A 27,934-nucleotide genomic window follows, 5' to 3' on the forward strand; every position below is an offset into this window, starting at 1 on the left:
GGAAGGACTTGTTGGAATGCAGAAAACATTTTCAGTCTTTGTTTGGTCCTCTTGCAAACAGCTGAATGGCTTTGGCTTTGAAATAATTAAGCTAAATCAATAAAGAATTGTGACTTCTTCTGTTTCAGGAACTCTTTCAAAAATTTTCAGTCCTTTAAAGCATCAGCAGGGTGGCTGATGTGATTTACCTGATAAAGGCTAGAGCTTTTATCAAAATGAATGAATTGTACTTCGTTTTCTGAAAGAAGGCAGTGTTTGGGTCATATGATGTTTAAATCTCAATCTGTGGTTACATGCTCTGGGATTTTTTTTTTTTATAATCTGTTAGAAATCTGCAAAATTTTTGTTGCTACCTCCCCCTTTCCTTCCTCCCTTTGATACTTGTCCCCTCCACCTCCTCTGTGCTGCTACTTATGCTTGTGGGAGGCAAGATAAGAGATCTGGTCTGCCTGTCACTCCCATCAAAAGAAGACAAAAATATTATTTCAGCTACCTGGTTTGATTTGCTGTGCAGTGGTTTGGATGGTACTGTTGGCACGAGAATGACATCAAGAGGAAATGACTGAGGGGAAGGAAAGGTGGTGAGGGTAAAGGAAATGCCACTTGCAGCAGAGAAAGAGATTTAATTTGTGTTAAAATAAATCTGCATAAGATTAAGTGGTATAATTGATACCTCTTTGGGGAGAAGATTGTTTTAAAGGTAAAGGAGGCCAATGGACCATCCATGTGAACTGCAGAATTTTACCCAGTGTCACCCAGTTACACGTGCCAGTGAGTCCAGGGTAAGTATGGAAAGAGGATTTCCAGCTAACTCAAATGCCTTTCAGAGGAAGGACAGAAAATCTTTCTAGTAATCTGGAGTTATGGGCTAGTTGATACTAATTCCACAGGATTGGTATGAGGAATTCTCGATTACTTCAATGGGAGTTTGTCTTCACTAAAACCAAGTTTACATGAGTTCTACTACAAGAATAATACCTAAGCAGGATTTGATGCCTGAGACCCCAGTACACTTAAGCTGCGCTACTTGTGCAGCTGGTGTAACAGGGCAATGGAAATAATTGCTGCTACTTTTTCTGGAAAAAAGTTTCCAACCGAAGAAAATTAAAATTCATTAAGTAGAAGACAGACCACTCTTGCCTGAATGCAACTTATTTTTTCAAACCTGAGTTCACTCACATACGCACATAGACCAATTTAGTTCAGTCTCAGCTGATGTATGTATTTATTTGTGTATCTGCAGTGTTAAGCATAACAGTATATATTAAATGAAGGGATTGTGTTACAAAGCAAGTGATCTGTGAGCTCAGGGTAAGGGTGAGGTTAGAAACCAGTCCTCCTGATCTAAATGCATGTTGTTGTGACTTACAGAATAATTATGGCCAAACACTTCAATGAGTTGCTCTGTCTTTTCAGCAATGACAGAGATCACTGTACTCCTTCATTTGCACGTAATCTCAGTACTTTCTAAATCTTATTTTCCTTCAGTTTTTAGCAGAACACCAATGACTTTTACGGCTTTTCCTTTAATTAAAGAATAGTGGATAGTACCGGGGTGTTTTTACAGGGAGCCTTGCCATTTATTTCCTTCTGCTGCTGTCTGGCAACGTGCTTGTATGAAGACTGAGTTGATTCAATGAAAGTAGACCCTTTGCTTATCTCTTCATGAATGGCACCAAGTGATTTTTACTGACCATGTAACTGATATTTCTCTGTGTCTTTTGATAAAGGACTTTCTGGTTAAACCTTCAGTAGGATTTCTGTGTTAAATCTGGTCAGATCAGTAGAGCAATGAAAGGAAAGTAGTAAGTTCTGAAAACTCATTACTCTAAGACTTCAGTAACCTCCAAAATGAACCAAATAGTCTTAAAAACCTGACAATAAGGCTGCCAGTGTCCCCTAGCCTAAAGAGATGTGTTAAAAAAAGAATTATAATGACTCTTAAATTGCCATGGTAATAGGTACATGCTTGTTTTGTAATGTGTTTTTGATGTTAAGAGAAAAAGATGCTTGTCTCCATTCCTCCAGAACTCTCTCTGCAGTCTCAGTGCAATTAGCTTTTTCATTTGGAATGCATATAGCACTAGCCAAGTGGATGATATAACTGGTTTCTTATTGGTACTTCTTACGAAGTGTTATTTAGGGAAAAAGATCTAGGGCAGGGACTGGAACAGGAAATGTTGGATGATTTTATTATTTCATTATAAAGGAGGGGTGAAGAGTACCTAATCTCTTGTGACAGCTCAGACAGCTTTCAGAGCTTGTTGTACAGTTTTCTGACATTCATTCAAACTAATACTCATTTTCATTCACTTATGATTGAAAGATGGTTTTGTTATTCATGGTTTTGCCCACCTTACTGCTTCAGACAGCTGTACTTCCAGCAAAATAATCATTTTGAGTACAATACTCCTTATGATTATTGCCATTGGGGAGTAAGGGTCTAGTTTATTTTTGTGAAGATGGAGAAAATGGGTTTGTTTATTTTAGTTACTGAAATGGAGGGAAACCCTTCTAAATATTTTGCAGTTAAGTGTTTAGTTTTGTGCTGGGTAATGCAGAGAGGCTTGCTGTAGAAAAACTGAAGTTTCAAAGAGCATTGCTCTCCCTGGACAGAGTGCAGCATCACACAGCAACAAATCTTGGTCAATAAATGTTCCCGGCTCAGCTGTTTTGCAGTGATCACAGCAATTATCAGAGCCTTGTTTTTGAAGAAATGGTAATCTGAGGTAGTTGTCTTTGCTCTCAGTTTATCTATTTGTGGGCAGACCTTCAGGGCTTAGATATATTTTATGTGATGCAAACTTTTTTATCTTTTTCTAACTAAAGTTAGTTTGATATTCGGTGCACTGGTGACTAAACTTTCCCAGAGAGTCTTGTATGTTGTCCAAGGCTCTTCCTTTCAGACTGCTTGAAAGTATTATGGGAGTAGGGAGTAGATTTATGACTTAATGGGAACTTGATTTTCATAGATGCAGGCATGTGGTTCTTCCCTTAGCTGATTACAGAGACGAAGCAAATTAGTTAAAGGAGGTAATTGGGGCACTCCTCTGCAATGGCTGCTATGTACAGTACCTGTATGTTGATCTGGCCTGAAGTTCTGGTATTTATGCTACACTGACTGAAAGGGTGAGAAGTATCCACCTTGCCCTCTGGTAAAGTCATGTCAGGTGCTTTGAAATAACTGCTAATGGTAATAACCTGACAAAGATCACTGATGGCAAATTCTCACTTGTGCTGAGAGACCTCAACAGGTTTCTTGAACTTTGTGCATGGAAATAATGGTGTATTCTTCTGGGTGAACTATATGTAAGTGACACAAGTCAATTTCAGAGAAGGTAAAACAGCTGTTGTGTGGTGCTTCTTTGAGATTTTTTTTTTTACAGATATTTTTGTGGGCATCCTTGGTCAAACTTTAGTAATGACATATCTGTATTTTATCATGATATATACTGCTGTAATTAGAGCTCTGACTGCCCACCTTTGCTGAATCCAAGGTACTTACTGATTGTAGAGATAACTGCCTCGTCCTTAAGAGATGGGCTGGTGTCTCATCACAGAATCATTTCACTTGGAAAAGACTTTTAAGATTGGGCCTAGCCAGCTGTTAGCACTGCCATGTCCACCACTAAACTATGTCCCTCAACACCACAGCTACATGGCTTTGGAATCCATAACCTCCAATCTACGCCTCCCCTGGGACAACTAGAGGCCATTTCCTCTCATCCTTGTTACTTGGGAGGGCAGACTGACCTCCCACCTCACTACACCTTCCTTTGAGGTAGTTTTATAGAGTGAGAAGGTCTCCTCGCAGCTCTTCTTCTCCAGACTGAACACCTCCAGTTCCCTCAGCCGCTCCTCATCAGACTCATGCTCCAGATCCTTCACCAGCTCTGTTGCCCATCTCTGGAAACGTGCCAGCACCTCAGTGTCCCTCTTGTAGCAGTGGACCCACAACCGAACACAGCACTCAAGGTGTGGCCTCACCAGTGCTGAGTACGGGGCAGGGGAGACACAGGACAGGACACAATCGGATCACTTCTCTTGTCCTGCTGACCATGCTGCTTTTGATACAAAATTGGAATGGCAGAGGGAAATTCAAAGGCATGTGGCAGATGGATTTAGATACTGAGAATCAATGGTGTGGCAACAGTATCTGCAAATTTAAAAGGAAAAAGTGGCAGTTGCAGCAAAGGCATGCTTAACTGTGTTTTTTGAATGAAACCTCAGGTCTGTGTTACTGTTCTGATTCAAATTGAAAAAAGTGTTATTTTTAACAAAGCACTTCCTGCAGTGCTTCTCAACCAACCTACCGCTCAGCATTGTTTGTAGCACAGATGCCACGGGTGCATTTACACCTGCAACATTCAGGAATAACAGGATTTCATGAACTATGGCAAGACAAAGTAGACAAAGATGGCACCACATGTCTGACCGTCTTCCAGCGTACTTTTCTGGTTATTCCCTTTTGCATAATAAACTGGAATGATTTTTGTATATAGTAAAACATGGGATATTATAAATTATGGTTATATGTTAATTACATTATATATAGACATATCACATTTTCTATATATTTTTATATGCATTTTACCTTGGCTTTTTCATTATTTGTCATCAACATTCTGTCATGATGTAAATATGAAAACACAAATCCAGCACAGTTTCCTGTCTCCTTTTAAAATCTTTCATTAGCCTTTTCTTGCTTTTATTCTCCAGATCTTAGCAGAAGTCATTTAGTGTCGAACAACACTCAGGGCATTCTGACAAAGAAATCAGTGACCGTAATAGCTTCTATTGAACCTGGCACTATGTTTTGGCAAGTGCATCCCCATTTCCTTTGCATCTGTTTGTAAAAAGTGCTTTGAGTAGAGGGAGAATGTCTGCTTTTTATAGAGGTTTGCAGGGTGTGAAGTCATTCGACAGGGCTTTTTACCTAACCATTTTTCCTGAAGTCTACTTCTAGGGGTGAATGTTTATGTCAAGTCTAGTATTTATCCTAGGACTCTATTTTCAGACATTATGTAGATGAAATGCTGTGGTCACTGTCACTGGTTCACCACATGAAAGGTGCCTAATAGTACCGGTGCTGTGTTGTCAGTGTGAGGAGCTCATCCAGGAAACTTCTGAAAAAAAATCTGTCTTGTTTAAAACAAACAAACAAAATTCTTGCAACATCTGCAACATCTTTTACATCACTGTAACCATGTGTGGCATGTTCATTTCTTGTCTCATTGGTTTTCAGTGTATACATAACATGCATTTGGCAAGTGCTACACAGTGAGCTAAAGCCTACTGTAGGGAGCCAACAATCCGTTTTCTCTGACTTTCTCCTACCTGTAATTTAATAAGGCAAGAATTGCCTGTGTGCAGGTTGGGGTGGGGGGAGGGCATGTTTCTGTTTTCACTTTTAACACAAAGTTAAAAAAATCCTTTCTCTTCTCACTGTCTTGCAAGGCATCCTGGAGGAGTAGATGTTTACAACATACTGTAACTCTGTATGAGCACAGTACATACAGTTCATATGGCATGGGATTGCAAGATGTACCTATCTGTAGCAGATTATCAAGTAAAACTGCAGTTCTGCCTGTACCAAGACCAATACATTTTGCAGATCATTAATTTACCCCTCTAATCAGCTGGAAATGTCAGAGGTGTTTAACAGTTGCCTCTTGTACACCCTTGGAAATACCCATTAACTTAATACTTTCTATGTTAAGTTGGATCTGTGCTTTCAGATTGATCTTTTTCTCATGGTGGAAATGTTAAGTGGTAGTGGTAATTGCCATGCATTTTTATAGTAATCATGGAGCGTGGATCAAAACTCAGTATAACTCAGTTTAAATAACTTGAAATACATATACAGTAATCTTAAGAAGTGCATGCTCAGTTCTGATTGGGCTATTTTGTCTGTTTTCTCCTGCTTATCTTCTATAATTTTCATAGGCTTAAATCCTGTACTAATGTGCCTCGCTTCTAAATAGAACTACCTGCTATCATTTATGTTTATCCTCTTTTGGTCAGAAAGGTTAATTAAGGGAACATTTAAAAAGCTCATTAAAACTACATTCAGCTTCAGTGTAATGAAAAGTGCGCTTTCTGTAACAAGATGGTTCAGAAATCTTACTTTCCTGATTTCCTATTGACACAGTTCCCCAGTATTAGTGTGTATGTCGATGTGAAGCAGTATCTTGGGCTGTGCTGCTGTCACTGTTTGCGTTACTGTGGTGGTAGTGATAGATTGGAACAATAACATTAATCCCAGGCACCTTTTCACCCCTGTGAGAGGGGCGGAGTTCTGAAGGAATTTACAATCTATTTTGCATTCCATATCCATTTCTAGAGTCCCAAGCTGTTACAGCAGTAAAATCATAAATTCAGATAAATTACCCCCACCTTGGCTTTGCAGATAGTGTTAACACTTGGAAGCCAGAACTGACTAGGCTACAAAAGCCTTCTGAAGCTGTAAGCACTCTTGCATATATCCACTCCCTGATTTTTCTGGGACTGATTCCTTACAAAATGGCCATGTACATGCTAGCTACCATAATCTGTGAAAGCTAGTTGTACGTTTTGTGTTCTGCTTCAGTGGCTTGGGAAGCCTGTCTTTCTGAAGATGAAGTCACAGCAGGCAACAAATTATTTTCTTGTGAAGTCAGACCAGCATCTCTGTTTCTTTTCCCATTTCAGTCTGAGAGTATGGGTAAATCACATGTCTGAATCATGTAGCTTTGGGGAGGTTCTCGAGGAAAGCAGTGTTAGATGGATTTTTTCAGCACAGGTTTACTGGTTTAGTTTAGTCAGCCCAATAAACCTTATATTTCAGGTTGACTGGTGAGTTTGGAAAAGCAACAGATTTTCACAAGATTGCCCATGCTTGTAGACTGGCACTGCCTCTCAGTGTTTTGGGTTCAGATATGGCCTTCTTATCTAACACTGTTACAGCATCAGTAAGTAGAGTTGAGTTAGTGCACCATCACTTGAAAGCAGCAACATGTAGTTGTGGGTCTTGTGTTACTGGATCCTTCTGAAAAGGAAGGCTTAAGTGGCAGTGAGATAGAGCTCCTTAGTACTATGAAGCTGCAATGGGGATCTTGTGGCCTCAACAGTGCTGCAAAACTGCCTCAGGGCTCTGTGTAGTCAGGCCTGTTGAGATCAGCAGGTTGGGATTGCACTGAACACTGTTAAACAAGGATTGATTTGTCCTCGACTCAGATATGTGTGTTACAGCAGAGAATTCCATCACACTGAAAGAAAGTTCAGCTTTTGCCTAGTAAAGGCTTAAGAAATGATGCAGCTTTGCTCATACTGGTATTGAGCCTTAGTCTGTGTGATGCTCATTGTAAATTCATGTATTATCTGCTTTTTCCTGTACACAAATCCACAAAGCTTAAATTCCAGAGTAGTGGTTCAACAGCCTTGTTTCAGGTTCATTTCAGTAAACTGTGTGCCTGCTGCTAGCAGACATTGCAAGGCACACTGCTGTTTTGGATTGTGCATTTGTATTCAGTCTTCAGGGAACCATGTTTAGAAGGGTTAGATAAACACAATTAGGCAGCATTGCCAGCAATGATGTTCTTATTTGGTGCATTAATGAGTGCAGGTGGCAGGACCTCTGAAGTGAATTAAATGCAATGCAAACTCCTGCTGTATGTAGTAGAGCCATTGTGAGTCCAAGCTGCTGAATGCTGAGCCAGCTCATTTGAGAGATGAGGTGGGAGAAGGGAATGAGCTTCCATGCTTAATGATAATTTTGCACTCTTCACAGCAGGTTTTTGAACATTACCTTACAGCAGAACTAGCTCGTGCAGAAGAACCAACAAGAGTGTGTTTTCAGAGCTGTAATAGGCTGTTTCTCTGCATTTCTGTTGGTAGCAGTGTTCAGATAAGGTGATCACAAATACCGATTTATTTGCTTGCCACCTCATCCTGTTACCTGGCAGAATTCAATAATGCATTGGTTAAAAGAATTATGTTCAACCTATACCAGCACTGAAAGTGCTAGAACAACACTGCCTGACTCCCTTCATTTCCTTCTATAGGCAAGATGCTGGAAGCCAGCACAGTTACTGTGTGCTCTGCTGGCCTTTCCCACGGTGAAACCTGGATTTTATTTCCTGCTGCTTTAACCTTAGTGTCAGTGAAATGATCTCTGGAAAGCTTACATTGATTGCACATTATTGTCTAATTAAAGTGCAATAAGAAGAATTGCAGAACACACACTCTTACAACCCTGTGCTTATTGTAGACACTATAAATTAGAAAGCTTTATCTTCAAATATGGAAAATGTCAGTGCTTATTTCCTTTTGAATTTCCTAGCATCTCCTGAAGATTATACTTGTACATGTGTGAGATGGGTTTTTTTTCACCCTCTGAACAGTAATTGTAAAAGAAATGTTATTGAAAGATGAATTGAGGCTCTATAGGCTTGCAAGGACTGTGTCCTAACCCTGATGGCTATTACTTGCATTGTTTAAAGGGGAGCACTTAAAAATGAAGGTATTTTTATCTGAAACCTTCTAGATCATCTTTTATCACGGTGTGCAGAGACAGAAATGGTTATCAGTTATACAATATGTGGAGGTCAGTCTTTAAATTGTGCTGTCTGATCTTACCTGGAGACTGTTTATTGCTCTGTCTGGACCTTATGGCTCTTTTGTTCCATGTCACTTGTGGGTTGTTACTTTCAAGGAACATTTATCTTCCCGAGTTATGTGCAAGGATCTAATAAAAAATCTAGTATTTGGTAGAGCGGGAACCCAAGAATTTGTAATTATAGTTCTTCATCTTGGTTAGTCATTGATTGAATAGATGGCCTTGGGGAAACAACTTACCCAAACCTTCAACTTGCATCTAATAACTAGGTGCTACATGATACACTCTACGTTAACAGTGATCCATGAATGATCAGTTATTCTTCCCAGGACAGTGGTCAGAAAGATTCTACAGAGAATGGTGGACTTCTGTGCTATGAATGAATTAATGATTTGCCAATTGCATACAAAGCCACTTAAATAAGTCTAGTATCACGTGTGAAACTGACTTTTCCTTTCCTTTCCTTGCAGATGTACTTTCCGATTCCCTAGCACAGTTATAAAGATCCAGTTCACATCTTTATACCATAAAGAGGAAGCAAAAGAGGAAGCCTCATCGCCTCCCCTTCGGCCACTTTACCCTCAAATATCTCCTCTGAAGATACACATCCCGGAGCCGGATCTCCGGAGTGTGGTCAGTCCCCTCCCATCCCCCACAGGCACCATCAGGTAAGATATTAACTATCCAAAATGTGCTTTCTGGAAACTCCATCCCTGTTCTCTGATATCAGTCTGTCGGCCCTGTTTTCTTTAGTATACTAAGTGCATAAAACGCCCTATTAAGTATGTAAATATCTGGTGTTCAAAATAATGAAAGACTGCTAAAAACTATTACGGTGACAAGAAGTAGGGCACAAGGCTTTTGTTTCAGAGCTCAAAGGGTTCAGAGGGGAACCGGAGTCTTAGTTTCACACTATAGAGTTACTAGTCTATCTTTGGCAGTGGATTTAGAAATATCCTTTGAGAGCTACCTATATACATGGAGAAAAGAAAGCAGGGAAATACTTTCTATGTTAGGACTGCCTGTTTTATTTTTATCTCTATAATATTGTGTTGTTGCTGGGTGGTGCCAGTGTTATCTGAAGTTAGGGACAAGGGTGGCCACTGGCACGTGGTTTCCTGGGAATAGAAGGAAATGGGGGTAGGATGCTGACCATGTACTGAGGGGCTGTAGCAATCTGAACATACATCTGTGCGAGTATCCTGTTTTGTAAAGTATCTGATTTGTGAATGTGCAGTAGAAATAACCTGAACATCAAGTTACTATCTAGAATATTTTCTTTTTGAGCAACGAGTTGATGTTATGGAGTTACATCTCTTTTAATATTAAAGCTGTTACCTGAAGTCCAATAAGTTTTATAAAGCAAAGTAGACTCATGATATAGGATAATGTATTAGAGTTTTAAGACATTCAGGCCTCAGAATTGCAAGACTGTACCTAGTAATAGTAATAGCTGTTGGTTTGTTTTCTTGTCTGTACATCTGTAAAAAGGTATAATACACAAACATTTTCTGACACCACTAATACAGTGAGGAGTATTCAAATTTACATGGCTGAGAACAACTTCAGTATTGCGATTAAGCCAGTTTGATTTTGCATAGATCCACAGCCACTTTCTTGTTTGGGTTTTTTCCTCTAGTCTTGCAGAGCTGCACAGATGTGCAGTGCAGATAGTCTTGAAAGAGGGGGCTGGAGGTAGCTGTGGTTTTAGTCTTCTGTTCAGGCAGTGCTTTTAGTTTATATTTAACCTTCTCTTTTTAGATGAAGCTTGTTGCTGGGAGGGGAGGGGGATGGTTTCTTTGCCAACATATGGTAGTTAGTTTCCATTCAGTCATCTTGCGCAAAGCAGCACAGTGTGGTTTGTGTTACTAACAGAGGCTGTATCTTTTGACTCTGGCATATGGCTGCAACTGATATTTGACTCCCCGAGAATGTTTCTTTTGCATAAGGAGAAAGTGGAAATAGTAGTGTTGAATTGTGTTCAGCCCCTAACGGAGTGTTTACTAAGGATGATTAATGATTGCATCCGTTTGTCTTAAGCAGAAGCTAATACAGCCAAGTCTTTAGAAAACCTCAAAAGACATCTGAGGTTTCACTTGCCAAACCCCTTTCGTTTCTGAGTTCCTCTTACAGAGGAGGGGCTGACACATTTGTAAACATCCCTACCCAGCCACTTCAACCTTCCCCTCTCCCCAAGCAGGGTCTTGCAGCTCTCTCGTACCCTGTGGGGCAGGCTTTGGGAAGTGATTTGGGTGTTTCTGCTAGAGGACGGAATGCCCTTTGGTGAGCATGTAGCTGTGTATTCTCGCCATCTGGCTTTCAGGGCAGCTCTCCGCTCTCTTGGTGGCATCACAGTGGTGGGTGAGGCTGGCACGGTGACCTTTCCCCTTTCCCAACAGCAGGTCTGGGAAGGGATGCTCAGCATTGGACCCACACCCCTCTCCCATCTCTGGCTTTGGGAGGTGGTTGCATGAGCTGGGCTCTCTTCCTCCTCCCTCTCCCCCTTCTAGTATTTACTTTCCTAATTTGGTGCGTTTGCCTTGCTCCTCCCTGATTGGCCCATGGAAAATTATTGCAGTTTGGAAATCCTGGGCAGGGTGAAATTTCCTTTTTGGAAAGTAGCTCTTGGCCCCCTTTTCCTGCCTCCACCCCAGTGCAGGGCAGGAGCTGTACCTGTGCCCCACTGCCAGATCCAGCGCTACCCTCCTTACCCCAGCCCTCCTCTGCCTCCCTGTTTACATTGCAGCTTGCTTTCCTGCAGGCTCCCCCCTGCAAGCTTCTGGTTGTTTTTTTTTTTTCCAACCTATTTATTTTCCCTCTGTAAAGTGCACTGCCTAAAGAGGGAGTGAGCTTTAGTTAAACAAAACCAAACCCGCCACCCTCAGCAGCTTTGCAAAGCAAGATTCCTGCTTACTCCTAGGGAGAAATGTGTCCACTGTTTTCTTAGGTAGGTGTTTTATCTCCAGGAGTGGCCATTTGTAGATTTGTTTTGAATGCTGTTGTACAGCTTTAAGGGAAGATGTTAGCTGGCAGCATACTGTGAGGCTTAACACACAAACATGGCTTTGAGTTCAAAATTCTTTTTTAAAAAAAAAACCAAACTGGCGTGTTCCAAAAAGGAAAAGGCCACTGTGGTTGTAAGAAATGGTAGAAGCAGCCTGCCATTTTACACAACATAAGGAAGAGCAGAGTAGCATGAAATCTCTTCTTGGTAGATTCAAGGCATTGAAAAGCTGTGTGAAAACCACATGTTGTTTGGTTAAATTCAGCTCGACATGTTGGGAGATCACAGTTTCAGGAGTTAAGGGCTGATCTTTCAGTATGTGGATTTTTAAGGTTCTGCAGCTTGCATTTGGAGGATCTTTGGGTGACGCTGGTGATGCAAAGGTTCTCACCTGCACTACAAACATTCAGCTTTGCCTGGTTTTGCTATAGGCCCATGACGTCTGCATGAATGTGACTCCAAATATATGTTGCAATCTAGTCCCCAGGGTGTCTTGTGCTTGGATTATAAACAGATCTGCAGAGGCAAGGTGTGATGTAGGAGCCTATTCCTTGTCTCAATCAGACTGAATTGGAGTTTAGACTTTTATTATCTTCCAGTTGGTGTTAATGACCCTGTAGTGGCAACTTTAATTCAGTTTTCCAAATAAGCATCTCTTTCCAGCACTGCCCCTTAGGGTTGGGGTTTTTTATTATTTATGGAAAGGAAATTACTTCTCTGTATATGCCTCCCTATTCTAAATGACAATTATGTTCTCACTGATATTTAAAAGAAAAGACTACAGTAAATAAATACTAAATGCAGTACTATGGGGGTCAGTATTGTTCTTATTGTACAGCTGCTATTGGTAGCTTATCTTTACACCAGAATGACTGTGGACTTGAACACTGTCTGGTACTTGTTTGTTTTTTCACCGAAAGGGCATAGATGGTTAACTCACTACACAATCTTTATCAGTTAAAAAAAAACTACCAGAATTTTTGGACATGTAGGAGGAAGAGCCCTTAGCGCCCTGTGAGATTCACTGCTTGAAAAGTAGCTGGTGAGGATCTGTGCCAATAGCTAAACTGATACATATTTGTGTGTGGGCCCAAATTTGTATTTTCATTGTTAGAACTTAATGCGCCTGCCCATGTTTGGCCACTGCTAGAAGAGTCAATACCTAGTTTGTGCTTAAACTAATGGTGTAAATAATGAAAGAATGATCACCTGATGTCCTTCTACATCTTAAGTTTTATAAGCTTGATTAGTAAACCAGAAGGTGTGAACTGAATTGCCATGGTTTCATAAGCTGTATACTTTAAATATTATCTCCTTTTTTCCTTAATTTCACCAGGCAAAATTAATTCAGTAACATATTGTATGCTTCAGTAGTGGATTACTCAGAGGCCTGCACAAGTTCAGGAATTGCAGTTATCTTGTCTTTGCCACTAACTTGTTTTGTGGCCTTTAACAGGCCATTTTGATTAATTGACTGATTTTATACATGTATAGTGTAACTACTACTTTCCAAGAGTGTACTTGGCTCAGAAGAAAGAAGTGCTTTTCAGTATGCTCTAGGATAGTCATACAGCATTGTTTCAGAACACTAGGGATTTCATCTGAACTTGTACATTTCCTCTAAAGATACGTAGTGGGAAGCTGAAGGAACCCTGACTTCAGTGGATGCATCCACTCACTGCAACAGAATGCATAAAGATTGCCTTCTCTATTTCATTCAGACTTTCCTTCTCCCTATAGCACTGTTAGCCATTTAACTGAAAGCTGGCAAAGAGCTCCAAGGCAGGATTTTTGCAGGCTCTTTTGCATTGTCTGGGTTACCCATGACTTCCTGCATTCGGGCAGAACATACAGGTCAGGTAACTCCCACAATTGGACAAACTGGTGATTATTTTTAATCACCCTTGTCTCCAAACCACAAGCCAGCTAGTGTAATGCATATACATCATGTAAAAAAGGCAACAATCTATACTAGGCTTGGGAGTTCCTACGCATGTTTGTTTCAGATAATGGACCATGTGCTGGAGGAGATGTGCCAAGCCATGTGCTGGAGGAAAGGTTGCAGATGTCACCAGCTACACAAGCACTTCCTCTTCCCCTCATCAGTGTAGTGTTCACTGAAAACACGATCAGAATGAGCTCACTTCCTTTCAGAGAGAGGAATCACTGAAGCAGAGACGAGTAATAAGAATTTCAGCTTTTGTGGATAGCAAACTTTCACTGGGGCTTGTTGAACAGCTTTGTTTTTCCTCATTAAACTGGCAGGGTAGCTCTCAGATTTCTCCTTTCACATCAAAATCCAGCTTGGTTTGGCAGTCTCACCACTTGTGATTATTTCTGAAACCTGTTTGAAACATGCAGCGTGCAAGGACTTGCCTTTCTTTGAGTTACGATTTTGGGGCTAGGCCGGGAAACGAGAGTGCAGCAGAGGATTCTCACCCATTATTGCTGATTGGTGTATCGTGGAAGTGCTCGTTTCGCAAGCTGAAGTGATGTACTTTGACCTGATTCTTGCTTATTGCACGTAAAAAGAGTTTCTGTATCTTTTGGTGCCCCTTCTCACAAGCTCATCAAATAGAACATATTAGTAGTCTGAAGTTTGTAGCATTCTTCTAGCCATAGTCCTTGTGTGCAGGTCAGCACAGCTCCAGTTTGCATTTGAAGAAATTGGACAAGATTTTAAGAGAAGGGATTCTCTCTGTACTCAGTAGGGGCTTTAAAAAAATGCCTGTTCAGGCACAAATGTGTATATTGTCGATTTTGCCAAGATTGGAACTCTTATCGCTGCTATGTCTCTGCTACTTGCTTCACAAATATGCGCTCAGATATTTTTCAAAGGCACGATTTTTCAAAGGCACTCAGATATTTTTCAAATGCACGATGTGCATACTTTATCCTAAACCAGAAAGTTGAAGATATGGGATTTTTCCTCTTTAGCAATGCAGATTCCAAGTCAGGTGAACAATTTTATGTGGGATCCCAGGTAATCTTTCCTTTCTGTCATAGAGAGGATAGGTGCTAAATTTATCCATATACCTGGCTTAAGTTAAGCCTCTCTAGTTTGATCCCTATAGATACCTTTCTTGCAAAACAGAATGAAATTCAGTAATAGGGCAACTTTCCTGCATTCTCATACTGGCTCTCTGTCTCAGGAAATTGGCACCCGAGTTTGGGAGTGTTTTTATTCCCAGCTTGTTCATAGACTTGTAATATTACTGTAAATAAATCATTTAACCACTTGTTGCTTTTATTTCTTTCTTTATTTTTGCCCAGACAGTAAAATGTGGCCAGAATTGAGAGATACTAGACATCTTTCTTGAGAATGTCTCTGTGCTCAGGCAACATATTCCTCTAGCCCAGTATTTTGCCCTCTTTGGGGTAATACAAGAATGCAGAAGACGGAGTGATTCTGACTTACATGCAGTCTGCCTCCATTTTATTGAATCAGGAACTACCTCAGAGCAGAGACTGCCTGACCATCTGCCTAATAAAGCCCCTGATGGATTCTCTATCTTCCTCTTTCCCCCAAGAACTTTTATAATGGCCTCTTGCATTCACACAGACTTTTAGTATCAGCCCTGTCTTACAGCACGTCATTCCACAGTGTAACTACAAACATAGAAGCACTTTCTCTTGTTTTGACATGCTGCTTAGTTTCATTTTGTGTTCATGTTCTGTATCAGAAGTGGCCAGGAGCTGAACACCTCTATTACTTGCTTTGTTTTTATGTGCACTGTCACCTTGCACCTCAGCTTCTCTCTTAAACTATTTGTTTTCTGTATGGAATCCGTTCTGTGTCTCTGATCATCCTAGTCATCCCTGTCACTACCTTCTCTCAATGTGCTGTAATTTTTACATGAGAAGAGACAAGCAATGCAGTGTCCTGAGGGTGGACACACTGTGCATGCAGTGGTACATCCTATTTTTGTGCTGTGATTCTTTAACTAAAGCAAAAAGGATGCTGGGCATTCAAGCGGAAATGCAGCAAGTTGTATGTTTTATCCAGTAGTTGCCACTTAAAGACTTAATTATTGCTAGAAAATGTTGTGAACTTAAGAAGCTAGATTCGTGTTGTCAGGAGTTAAAAGTAAACCATGATTTTACAAAGTCCTGTTACATTCTCAATAGCTTCAAGTTAAGTCCTGTGTTTAAAAGACTTTCTGCTCCTTCCATGGGTAAATGTATTGCAGACACTGTGTTCAGCCCTAATCTTTCTGGCCTTCCAGCAGAAGAAGGGTTACATATTAAGTGGAAAACATGTTGGAAGGGAGCAATGTGATTCAGCACGTGGTTGTCTGATTCCAAAGCTGAATCTAGGTTTGGTATTTAAGGAACTGCAATGGCTGCCTGCAGACAGTGTTTCAAGTTGAGATGCTGAGTCCTAAGTGAATATCTAAGATCTCTGGGACTTGGAGTATTAACCATGTGTCATGGTTTAACCCCAGCCAGCAACTAAGCACCCTACAGCCACTTGCTCATGCTTCCTGCCTTCCCAGTGGGATGAGGAGGAGAATTGAGAAGGAAAAAAGGAACTTGTGGATTGAGAAGTGCAGTGAATAAATAAAATTTGATAATAATAAATATAATAATTGATGTTGTGAAAAGGAATATAACAAAGAAAGAAACAAAACCCAAAAATAGACAAGTGATGCACCATGCAATTATTCACCACTTGATGACTGATTCCAAGACCGTCCCTGACTAACTGCTCCCAGTTTCTGTTCTAGGGCTGAAATTCTGTGATATGGATTCTGTAATATGGATATGGATATTCAGCTAGTTCAGGTCAGTTCTTCTGGCCATAATCCCAGCTTCTTGTGTACCTCCTTAATGGCAGAACATGGGAAACTGAAAAGTGCTTCACTTAGGGTGATACTTAGCAACAACTAACATCAGTGTGTTATCAACATTATTCTCACACTAAATCCAAAACACTGCACTGTACCAGCTACTCTGTCTCAGTTGAAACCAGGACACCACGATGCCATGGGATTAAAACTGTGGGTAACTGCACCTGGTTTGCTTACATGCTCTGTATGCCTGTCAATGTTATAAAACACTGGCTTGGTCTCCAGAATGCTCTCTTTTTTAACAGATCTGCTTTAACCCAGATTACCTTGGATTGCTTATAAGTTAAAATTGCTTGCATGGACAGTAAGCATGGATTAAAACAATAAATTAAGATGTCTGAGAATTGGGTAAAATTGCAGACCTAGCTATTCTTTTCTCAGTAAAAGGTTATAGTATCAAATGGATCAGGTTGTCACCCAGTATTGATGCAGTATTAATATCTAATTGTAGTCATTATCTCCACATTTGACTTCTGTTTTATAGCACAAACAGGTGTTTGTAGGGAAGAGTCTTTCTGATCTATAATATTTTTAAAGGAGTGTGAGTGCATGCAAGCGTCCCCAGCCACCCCCTGGCTCTGAATGGCGAGGAGAATTCCAGGAACTCGAGGAAACTGATGTCACTGCATTGTGTTTGCTTGTTTTCTTTTGACTACACTAGTGTTTAATTTAAACTTAACCCTCAGAGGTTTATTTTTAGTAAAACTGTTTCTTCGCTCCTTCTGTCCTGTGTTGGGGAGAGAACAGATTGTGTCTCTGTTTTTTCCAGTAGTCAACTCTTTCTCCCTTTGCTCTGAAGAGCTCTGTAATCGACTGTGAGCTGAACACTTTGAGCAGCATGTATTACCCTGTATCTTAGCATACAGCAACTAAAGGGTCGTGTTGATTTTGTTCTGCCCATGTTTCTTTATCTGATAATTGATCCAGACAGAAAGGAAGCAGGTCTACCTAGACAAAAGTACTCCATTCTAGTAAAAGAATAATACCTCTTCCAAATCTTGGGCTACTGCTGTGACTGTCCCAAGGGACAGCTGCTGCTTTAGGCGACTGTTGTGTTCTTCATTGACTTATCTGCTCAGAGAGGCTGGCTTTTCTGAAAGTTAAGACTCTAGGTTGGAGCGGCTTTGTTAGCACCCAAGAGTATTACAGCCCTGCAGGGTAAGAGTTTCTCTCTTTTTCTTAAAAATAAAAAAGGCAAGAGATGGTACGTAAAACTTGTTATCAGCCTTAGAAGCTAAAATTTGAACAGCAAAATTGGACTACTTGCTGTGCTAAACTTGAAGAAATGAATCAATTCTTGTATCTGGACTGCATGGAAGAATCTTTGAAGCCATACTAGTTTGTTTTATTCATTTATTTAAAAAAAATAAAAAGGCCAAGAAGAGCCAACAAGGCTGTGCAGAGCATGGATTTACTGGAGAGCATTTCCATATCTTTGACCTGAGTTTTGGCTGCTGTCTGTGGTTTGCTGTCTGTGTATTTCTGCAGACAAGGAACAAAATCAGAAAACTCTGTTTCATCTCACTGCATTCCTAGTCTGTGTGTTACAGTAATTGCTCGGATGCCAAACACCAAGATAAAAAGAATTGCTGTGTTTTTGGGTTGTCATTGTTTCGTGTATGAAAATGGCTTTAATTTGTCATTATCTACACATTATAAGAAGTGTGTATGTGGAGAAGCTCTTGAAAAGTGACAGTGGAATAATGAAATTCACACCAGCTCCCCATGTGAATACTGAGACATCAAGAATGCCTTCTGTGGTTTAGCATTATCTGCTTCTAAAGCAGGCTCAAAGCATGGAATAGAAAACTTTGATTCATTTTCCTACACAAATAGATCTTTCCTTTTTGAAAGTCTAGGTATGAAATGCCTTTATCTCTGGCAAAGGAAGATTTACACATATGGGCTCATCAACATCATATCGTATGTGTTGTACTTCCTGAAAGTTTAACCTCTTGCTGTGCTTCTCAATAGCATTGCCCAATAATGACAAGGTTTATCGGTGGGTACTGAAAGGGTTACCAGGTGCAGTGCAACACTTTGCATGGCTAGAGTATGGGAGATGGATGAGGTTAGGTTTCCTGTTGCAAAGGGTTGTTGCGGCTGAATATTTCTGTTGCCTTTTCCTTCTCCCCTGCTGCTGCGCCCCCCCCCCCCATCCCCCCCCATCCCGCCGCCCTGTAGTTCACTTTTAAAAGAAACCAGTCTTAGTTGTGCTGAGCTCAGCACTGCAACCATTTGCAAAGATACCACAAGGAGAAGCAGCACTTCTTAGTTTACAGACTGGACTGCGGTAGGAAATGGTTATTCTTTACACTGTCAGATTACTTATGCACTGAAGGTATTGCCATTGAGCAAACAAAGGTTGTCGCACTGTTTCCGTCAGCATGTGTACGTGCCTGTGGGGGAAACAGGCACTTTTCTGGGGAGGAGACTGTGTTCTGTATGTTTTCATGCAGCATTGAGCACAGTGTTCTGAATGTCAGTTACTGCCTCCGTTTGTCAGGGTTAGCACTGCTATTGGACATTTGACTCATAAGAGAATTGTTCGTGCTGGTTTTACTGAATTCTAGTTCCCAGCTGTGGTCTTTAATTTGCATTGGAAGTGCTTGTTTTGCTATGTAAACCTTCTGTGTATTGTTTTACTTTCTTGCTTACTGTTTCTCCACTCTAACGTAGAAGATAAGTGTAATACTGGGATTTGGCTATGTGTCATGCTTCTCTGGCCTTGCACTCCTTGATGCCAGGCAGAATAGAAGAAAAAGGCAACTTCAGGTTCCCAGACTCATCCCACTCCTCCCGTCCTTCCAGCCCCGCAAATCAAGGATGTCTGATCCCTAGGCGAGCCTTTCTGATTTGTCCTCATCACTTCTGTGTGCCTGAGTGGTGCTGGAAATTGCAGCCAGCTTTTATTTGTTTGTAGCTTTTTAACAGCGTTAGCGTGGCTTTTCTGGGCCGTGCCTGCTCCTGTAATGCCATCTTGTGGTGGCCGGCGGCTAAGCGGGTCAGCCGAGGCTGCTGAGTGGGCTCCTTCTGCGTTGTACACCAGTGACTGCATCTCACTATTGTTAGCTGCGTTTGGGCGCTGGTGATTCAAATAATTGCTTGTCTTTAGCAGTGTGGTGCTTATCAGGCTATGATCTTCTGAAGCTCGAGTGCCGTGTTAGGGACCTTCGTGGCAGATGCCTACACTGAGTCCTTTAACCACGTTACTGTAAAAGAACGTAGCCTGCATTAGGACTGATTAAATATTACTTGTGCTAAAAGGAGAGTGGTGCTTTGCTCGTTCACGAGTTATAATAGCAAGCTATTTATTTAGTGAAGTATTCATCCCTGCTACACCAGAGTGTGTTGTTTTAAGTGCTTCTCTAAACATAGAGAAGTTGTTTAATACTTTGAGATTCTGCTGTCTTGTGAAAAGAAAAGGGAGTCAGGATTTTGTAGAAATTCCAGCTTTATCTCTGGCAGTATTTTTCCCAATCTGTCTGGTCTTCGGATAAGCCAGAGAAGCAAAAATAAGTCCATTGCATATCTGCTGCTCAGTGACCCATGAGCTTTACTGTACCTTAGAGAGTAAGAACTATGTGTCTTGTTAATAAATGAAGTAACAAATAACTTCTTTTCCTTTTCAGTGTTCCCAACTCTTGCCCGGCCAGTCCACGTGGTGCTGGATCCTCAGGATATCGTTTTGTTCACAACATTACCTCGGATCTGCAGCTGGCAGCAGAGTATGCCGCAAAAGCAGCATCAGAACAGCAGGCAGATGCATCTGGCGGGGACAGCCCAAAGGTTCAGAGAAACATTACTTACCCAGCAGTGCTCATCGGGTGGCTTATTAAGATGTGGCAGTTTATTGCCAGTGCCGAATATAGTTAAAAGCAGTCTAAGTATACCTTGGTCATAAGAGTACTGCATACAGTATCCTCTTGGGTTTTGAAACCATGCCTTCAAACCAGGGTCTTATTAGTGATAGATGATGAATCTACTTGCTTAACTGCTCAAAATGTATTCAAGTCCTTCACTAAAATAGTTAAGCAAAAGCTTTTTTTTTTGTTACCTGATAAATCAAGAGCTCATAAACAGACACAGAAAATTCAGGGTTTTCTCTTTTTAATTAATGGTATTTTGCAAAACACAGTTGGAGAAAGGGGAAGCAGGGAAAGAAACTAGATCCTTGCTATGAGAAATCTGTATTCTGACTTTAAAACAAACTCAAAGGCTTGTCAAGCGAGCATTGAATGAGAAGAATAGCAAGTGAAATTTAGATTAAAACATAACTTAGTTGTAATGATAAAATTTCATTTTAGTGAGCTGATCTTCAGATCAAAGTTGAAGTTCTAGATCTGAAACCACCTGATTTGGGATTGGGTGGAGGAGCACCATGCTAGATGGCTCTTTTTTTGTAGATTGAATTCTCCCTTGAGACATGAAGGGTTGTTCTTGATGAAGTAATATGAAGAGCTGGGAATATGAGATCTGGCAAACAAATTAAAGTTCCTAGAATGAAACAAATCCTGCTGGAGAGGGGAAGGGACAGGATCAAGTTTCATATTGGGCTTGTTGCTGGGAGGAGAGCTGATAGGAGTCTTGTACAAAACCTTTCTAACAAAGTGTAGGTGTAGCTGGGCAGAATTGAAGGCTTTAGTTTACAAAGACTGAAAGCACTGAATATACACACTCTAATACTTTGCTTCCAATTGCTTGTCCTGACTTTGTTCTTTGTGCCAGCGTAAGTACATGTGGTAAATTCAGTGGGGAATGGAGTCAGATTCAAGTTAGTTTTTGTGTATGTGTTTGTGGGGAGAGGGCAGAAGATAGTTTAGTCTGACCCAGTCCTATAGTCTTATTTGCACGCAAATACTTGTGCTAAATTGGGAGGTGATAGTATAAAACAGGAATTTTTGGAAAAAGAGTGATGAGGCTCTTAGTTGCCCCTGATGCTCTCTTAGCATCTGTGAAAACTACAACCCAATTTGCTTTTTTAGTTTGGGTTACTGATACGCTCTAGTGTAAGAATTCATTGTTACTGACTAAGTTTCTGTTTGGTTTTTTCCTTAGGATGAGTCTAAGCCACCTTATTCTTATGCTCAGCTAATTGTGCAGGCTATATCTTCAGCACAAGACAGGCAGTTAACACTAAGTGGGATCTATGCCCACATTACCAAGCATTATCCATATTACAGGACTGCTGACAAAGGCTGGCAGGTGAGTTCTTGACACTGACAAGGTTTTAAACTACTTTGACAGGGCTTATCTAGTTTGAATTGCATTTATTAAAGATTTGGGGTTCTGGGAATAGAGCTGCTTTGACTATTCCCAGAGTGAATTTGTTTAATGTAAGCTACTAGTTTGTGGATGATTAGGTGTTTTTTAAATACTTTTTAGGGCAATGTAGTGTGTTACTATTGCACTGTCTGGCTTCTGAAACCCTTTTAATGCTGTAGTCATGTGTCTTTCATTTGTTTGGTTTCTTATTCTTCCACATCCTTGCTATAAGTCACTCCTCTGCCCAGATACTTGCCTGAATCTTGCTTAATCTTTCACCTTGTCATTGTTTGGCATGATCTGTCCAAGCAGATAACATCTAGCCTAAAGCTGAGGTCTCAGCTTTTAACCACAATGCATTAAGTCATCACAGATTATTTATTTTGACAGTTGATCAACTGCCTTGATTAAGTCACAATTTGCAAGTTTTGAATCTCAGAATGGGAACTTGGGGGACTTTGAGTCTGTTTTTGCTTGTGATGATAAAGGAAATCTGAGCAGTTTCATAGGAGAGTTTGGATGTAGTTAACACACGCTAAATCAAGCTTAAATGTTCATTTGAGGGCTGCTTTCAAACTACCGGAAACTTCAGCTCCACCTGTTTTCAGACTTTTTTCTTGGCATTGCAGCTCTGAAAAGGGTGTTGTCATTTGAATATAATACACAAATGCAGCTGGAAAGACTCTTGCAGCTGCTGATTTCATTGTGTTCAGCTGGCAGGAGCAGTACTGCTTGGTTCACTTTGAGTACAGTTGGAATAAATACATTTCTGCCTCCTTGACTTTTCCCTGCAGTTCTAATTAATTGTGGAATTCATTTCCTGTCTTAACCTGCTCAGCAGAGTTTTGTTTTGTGAACCAGTTGCTGCATCTTGCTTCAAAGAGAGCTGCATTTCAGTGGAAGTAGAGGGTGAAGCTGCCTTTTCCCTTCCCCTACCAGTGGCATTGTAAGGTTTCACTTGTGAAGAGCTTGTCTGAGACTATTAGAAGCTCTTGATTTGTTTTGAGAGTAGAAGAGGAATGAGTTTGTGCACTTGGCTTACTGAGCCTTTCCCCTTAGCCCAAAAGACAGCATTATACCCAGTAAGTGGGCTTTTGCAATGAAAAGGATAAATAGTCTTGTCAACATCTGGAGACCTGGATAGTGCTAGACAAGTGTCACACAGACGATGGATTCTTCTCAGACAGCTGTCTGACCGCATGTTGGCTGGATTGTATTGCAATTAACATGAGATGCAGTGTCCTTTAGGGCATGTTTGGGCACCCCATTTGGCAGGTAAGCAGTCAGAACAGGCTCAGGCAATTTTTTCCCCTTGCCTAGAATAAAGCCTGTCTTTTGAGAGTTCTGATGTGGTTTACAGTGATTTCCCTCTGCCTCAGCAAAAGCTGTGCTTTCAGTGGAAAAGTCAATGTACTGCCTGGCTCCAGATGTGTTTAAGTGATGGTGCAGTACCAAGCAAACACATCGTTCAGCATCATTAGAAGAAAGTCTGACATGTTCTCTCATGTTTTCTCTTGCAATTGTCCTGTGACTTGGAGCTGTGTGAGTTGAGTCACTTGTTTCTGTCTTCAACACTGATTCTGGTGGCATGGACTTGACTTTTCCAAGCTGTGTGGCGAAACCCATTTGTCTACATTATATGCTTCCTCATAGCAAAATAATCATCTCATTCCTCTGCTTCCTGCAGAATTCCATTCGGCACAACCTGTCCTTGAACCGTTACTTTATTAAAGTCCCACGCTCCCAGGAGGAGCCCGGAAAAGGCTCCTTTTGGCGAATTGACCCTGCCTCTGAAGCCAAACTAGTAGAGCAAGCATTTAGAAAACGAAGGCAAAGAGGAGTGTCCTGCTTCCGAACACCTTTCGGGCCTCTCTCCTCCAGGTAACTTCAGCTTCCTCTAATCTCTGTGCCAAACTCCTCGCAAAGAAAACAAACTTCTCCTGAAGTACAGTGAGGAAACTTTACTTATGTTTGTAGTTTGAGAGGTAATGTAGTTAGATAGGCTTTGAGGCATAGTCTGAAAATAGTTCTGACTTCTTAAGTGTTTACAGAAAAAGGATATCCAGAACTAAACTACAAAAACGCATCAAGTAACATACCCGTTTTGGCAACATTTCAAAGAAATTCAAAGCAGTTATCACTGGAATAAGTGTTTTCAGATGCCAATCTCTCATTTCAGGAAAGATGTGTTTTAGATGTGGATTAGATCATAGTGGGAATAACTTTTGTGGTATTTAAAACAGTTTCCTGTAGGGAAGATCAGGTTGATCATGGTTATCAGCAGTGAAGTGATGGGGCATGTTCCAGTCAGCAGTGTAACTGCAAAAGAGAAGCTGTGGATAATGACAGCTTTTTCTTGAGCTCTGTAGCTCTGAGGATAAAACTTGCAATTCAGCACTAGCTGGAGCAATTTCATATAACGTTCCTCCTCCACTTTTCTTCTGTCTGTTAAAATGAGGGGGAAATAGCAGGAGATGTTTTCAGATGATCATCCTTTTCTGTCTTGTCTTTAAAGAGATGTTCAACTCATCATGTGGGACCAGAGGTGGGAATCAAGTGGTTTGGGAGAGGGCAATGGGGAAAAGGGGGAACAATTGTTCTGTAAGCCTATGTGGGGTCAGGCACTGGCATCTACATTGTATCTTTCTTCCTCTCCCTGTCATTCTGACACTGGGAAAGATACTTTGAGAAGGGCTTGAAATTATCAAACTCTTCCAAGCAAAACTATAGTGGATAGTGTGGAAGAAAGGCTGACCCACTAGACAATCCTGTAGTGGAGAGAACTCTTGGTCTCTGCTGCTGTCTTGTGGTCAAAATGCATCTACACTTGCCAACACTGTGTTGTGTTTCAGGAGTGCTCCTGCTTCCCCTACTCACCCTGGCCTGCTGTCCCCTCACTCTAGTGGCCTACAGACTCCAGAGTGCCTGTCACGGGAGGGCTCACCCATTCCACATGACCATGACTTTGGGTCAAAGTTAGCTTCAGTTCCAGAGTATCGGTATTCACAGAGCGCACCTGGTGAGTAGCTCTTATTTCACAGAGGGAGACTGTTCAATTGCACCAAGTGCCCTGTGAGGACACCACAGGAATGCCTCTGCCAGCGTGTTACAGGAGGATCTAGGTCTCTCTCTCCACCTCGCTGGTAGAGACTGGTGATGCATATGCATCTTACAACAGTTCCTTGTACTAGTCTTTGGATGAGGGAACAGGAGATAACAGAATGTGTAGCAACATATGAGCTAACCTTAAACTAGATGGCTCTAAAGAACTGATAGCAGAGCAGCTGTGGCAGTATGTAGCTCACACACACTGATTTACCGGCCTACTGGATAAGATCAGCTTCACTACACTGCACAGAGCTCTGTGGTTCTGTGGCCAGGGCCTTGGTAATTTGTTAAGCCCTGGTAAGTGTCTGCTTGTCAGCTGTGCTGTAACTGGCCTGATGTATAGGGTGTTCCTGGTGAACAAAGGCAAAGGTCATTAAATAAAGCTTCATATTTTTTTTGTACATGTGGCTTTTGTTCACAGAAGTGTGCTGAGATGGCAAGTAAGGTTTCTCTAAGTCAGGAAAGAGAAGACTGAAAATGCTATTTTTTTACACCTTAACTTTTTATTCCCTACCCCCACTTCTGCCAAAGCTGAAGGATTAAGTATTGAAGATTAGAAGTGCATAGATTAAATGAATGGAGGCCTTTTTGTCTCTGCTGTTTGAAAACATATGCTTCTGTCTTCCGCTTAGGATCTCCAGTCAGTGCCCAGCCAGTGATTATGGCTGTTCCTCCCCGACCATCTACCCTGGTGGCAAAACCAGTCGCGTACATGCCAGCATCAATAGTGACTTCTCAGCAGCCTTCGTGTCATGCAATCCACGTCGTTCAGCAAGCTCCCACTGTTACAATGGTCCGAGTTGTGACCTCATCTGCAAACTCTGCAAACGGATACATCCTCACAAATCAGGGCACAGCAGGAGGAGCTCACGAAGCTGCAGGAGCAGTGTTGGACTTAGCTGGTGACCACCGAGGTAGCTTTTCACCTTCCTTGCTACTCTGCTAATAAATCTTGAGAAGGCTTAGAGGGGGTGTGTGGTCAAATACTGTTTCACTCCCTAGATGCTTAGCCCTTAGTAAAGATGTTTGACCAGGTAAAACAAGAAAATAAGAGTTCATCCATTTGACCTCCACCAGTGAGAAGAAAAACAACTGTGCTCTGCTATGTCCTGTGGGGAAGAAATTGTAATAGACTTTGGAGGCTTAAAAAAGCATTTGGGGCTTCAAATAGTTCTGTTATCAGTGTTGTGCCTGTATATTGGGTCATCTGTATGTGCTCTGGAAATCCGTGCTGCTACTAGACAAAAAACACAGCCTAGGAAAGGCTGAAACTCTCTGCTTCAGGATGCCCATGTAAATAAATGATTGAGCCCTTTTCTGCAGACCTGGATTCCTGGAGGAAAGCATGTGCTTCTGGAAGTGCAGGCAGTGCCCCATTAAAGCAGTCTTCAAAAACCAGTTACAACAAAGGCCTCTCTTCCTAAGCTGGAAATTCCAGCCTTGGGGGATTTAGTGAGTTAAATATTCTCATGCTGTGATCCAGACAACACCTTGTCTGCTCACCATTTTAGAAGGGCCTAGTGTGTGTTGTGCCAACAGCAAGACTAGTTACTCTCATTGCTTTTATGTGGGCTGTGGGACACTCTTCTAAGGAAAAGAAAAAAAATGACAAAGAACTTCCCCTACAGCAGTGGCTGGACCACTGGCATTTTTAGTTCAGCCTTGGTTATCTCTAGAAATTCCTTTCTGGATCCCATACGTGTTCCTGAAGTACTAAGAAATGCAGCTGCTCCCTGCTTTCATTCACTAGCTCTTGCTGTCACTTGTTCTTTCCCTCTCTTATTCCCACTCATATCCTTTTCTACATTGCCTTTGTCTTTCCTGATTGCTCCATTTTCCTTCCTAATCTTTCTACTTTTCTTGCCTTTTCTCTCCCTAATTCCCATCAGCCTGCCTGCAGGTCTCAGCTCAGTGCTTATGCCCTACCTAACTCTGCTCTTGTTGTCTACTAATGTTAAAATGTGAGAAGTCTTCTCTTCCTACAGGACTAATAAGTTTGTGCTTCCCACCTACCTTTACTGCTCTGAGACCCACAGAGACCCTGGAATAGAAGAGTGGCTCTTGTTTCTTGCATGCCCAGCTATCCATGTCCTGTATCTATTACATACCTGATGAATTTGACCCGTTGCCTGTCCTGGAAAGTGAGATAACTGGTTGAATGCACTCAAACAATTATCTCCATCCGGGAACTTAGCCCTCCTTTTTTAATACCTGTGTTTTATTTCCTTCCTCCTGATTTCTTCCTATACTTCCATAGCTGACAAAAGCTTGCAGTTGTGGGAAGACCTTGTAAATCAACCTACATGCAGGCCTGACAGCAAGCTGTTGCAGACTTTTGGCTCCAGGCATTAAGATCTTAATGCCTTCTCTTGCTGTGTGGTATTGAGAGGCAGGCTAATTTGCCCATAATTACAAAGTAAGCTATGAGATTTGCAATAACTGCTGTCCATATCACAGCTAGAACATGCCAGTAGGAGAGATAATACCTTTTTAGGACAAAGGGTCAAGTTTATAATCTTTTTTTATTTGCTGAGTGGTTTATGCTATAAGAAAAATGTTCTTAATATTGATGAAGTATATGTGCAACAGAGAATATTACAACATTTTCAAATAGTCATCCCTGATCTCATGAGGTGCTGAGGTATTTTCACATCTATAAGCCTGGGGTATGTATCACTGCTAAAACGTTAATGAGAATAAAGCCTGCTCCTAAGCCAAGGTAGTAAACGAGTGTTGTCTGTTTTGCTCTTAAGCAGGCATGGATGAAAAGCCAACAATTGCCTTTGCCACAATACCCACAGCCAGCCGTGTCATTCAGACAGTCACCAGTCAAATGGCCCAGGGAGTTCCAGGACAGACAGTCACTATCCTTCAGCAGGCAGCTCCAGTGGCCATTGGGCAGCACCAGCTCCCCGTGCGGGCAGTCACTCAGAACGGGAAACACGCCATCCCCACCAACAGCATCACTGGCAGCGCTTACGGTAGGCTCCATTTCCATTATTTGCTGGGTTTTGATAGCAGTCTGAGCTTAGCAGACAGGTTATAAAGCTGTAACGGCTTTCTCTTCATGGTTAGTAAATATCAAGATATTCCACGTCTCCCGTTCCAAGG

General features: G+C 41.4%; 1 protein-coding gene across 2 annotated transcripts in view; it reads left to right on the plus strand.

Annotated features, from left to right (window-relative positions):
* The window catches only part of FOXK1 (forkhead box K1), a 52,696-nt gene that overhangs the window by 17,626 nt on the left and 7,136 nt on the right, over positions 1–27,934 (plus strand). The window contains exons 2-8 of one of the 2 annotated variants that reach the window (XM_061992360.1): positions 9,067–9,264; positions 20,083–20,239; positions 21,509–21,655; positions 23,403–23,596; positions 24,568–24,734; positions 25,456–25,737; positions 27,577–27,804. In XM_061992360.1, coding sequence (XP_061848344.1) covers positions 9,067–9,264; positions 20,083–20,239; positions 21,509–21,655; positions 23,403–23,596; positions 24,568–24,734; positions 25,456–25,737; positions 27,577–27,804 — 1,373 coding nt within the window. The remainder of the gene's footprint in view (positions 1–9,066; positions 9,265–20,082; positions 20,240–21,508; positions 21,656–23,402; positions 23,597–24,567; positions 24,735–25,455; positions 25,738–27,576; positions 27,805–27,934) is intronic. The other variant, XM_061992361.1, reaches the window with a different exon arrangement.

The sequence above is a fragment of the Colius striatus genome, chromosome 3, assembly GCF_028858725.1.
Source record: "Colius striatus isolate bColStr4 chromosome 3, bColStr4.1.hap1, whole genome shotgun sequence".
Classification (NCBI taxonomy): domain Eukaryota; kingdom Metazoa; phylum Chordata; class Aves; order Coliiformes; family Coliidae; genus Colius; species Colius striatus.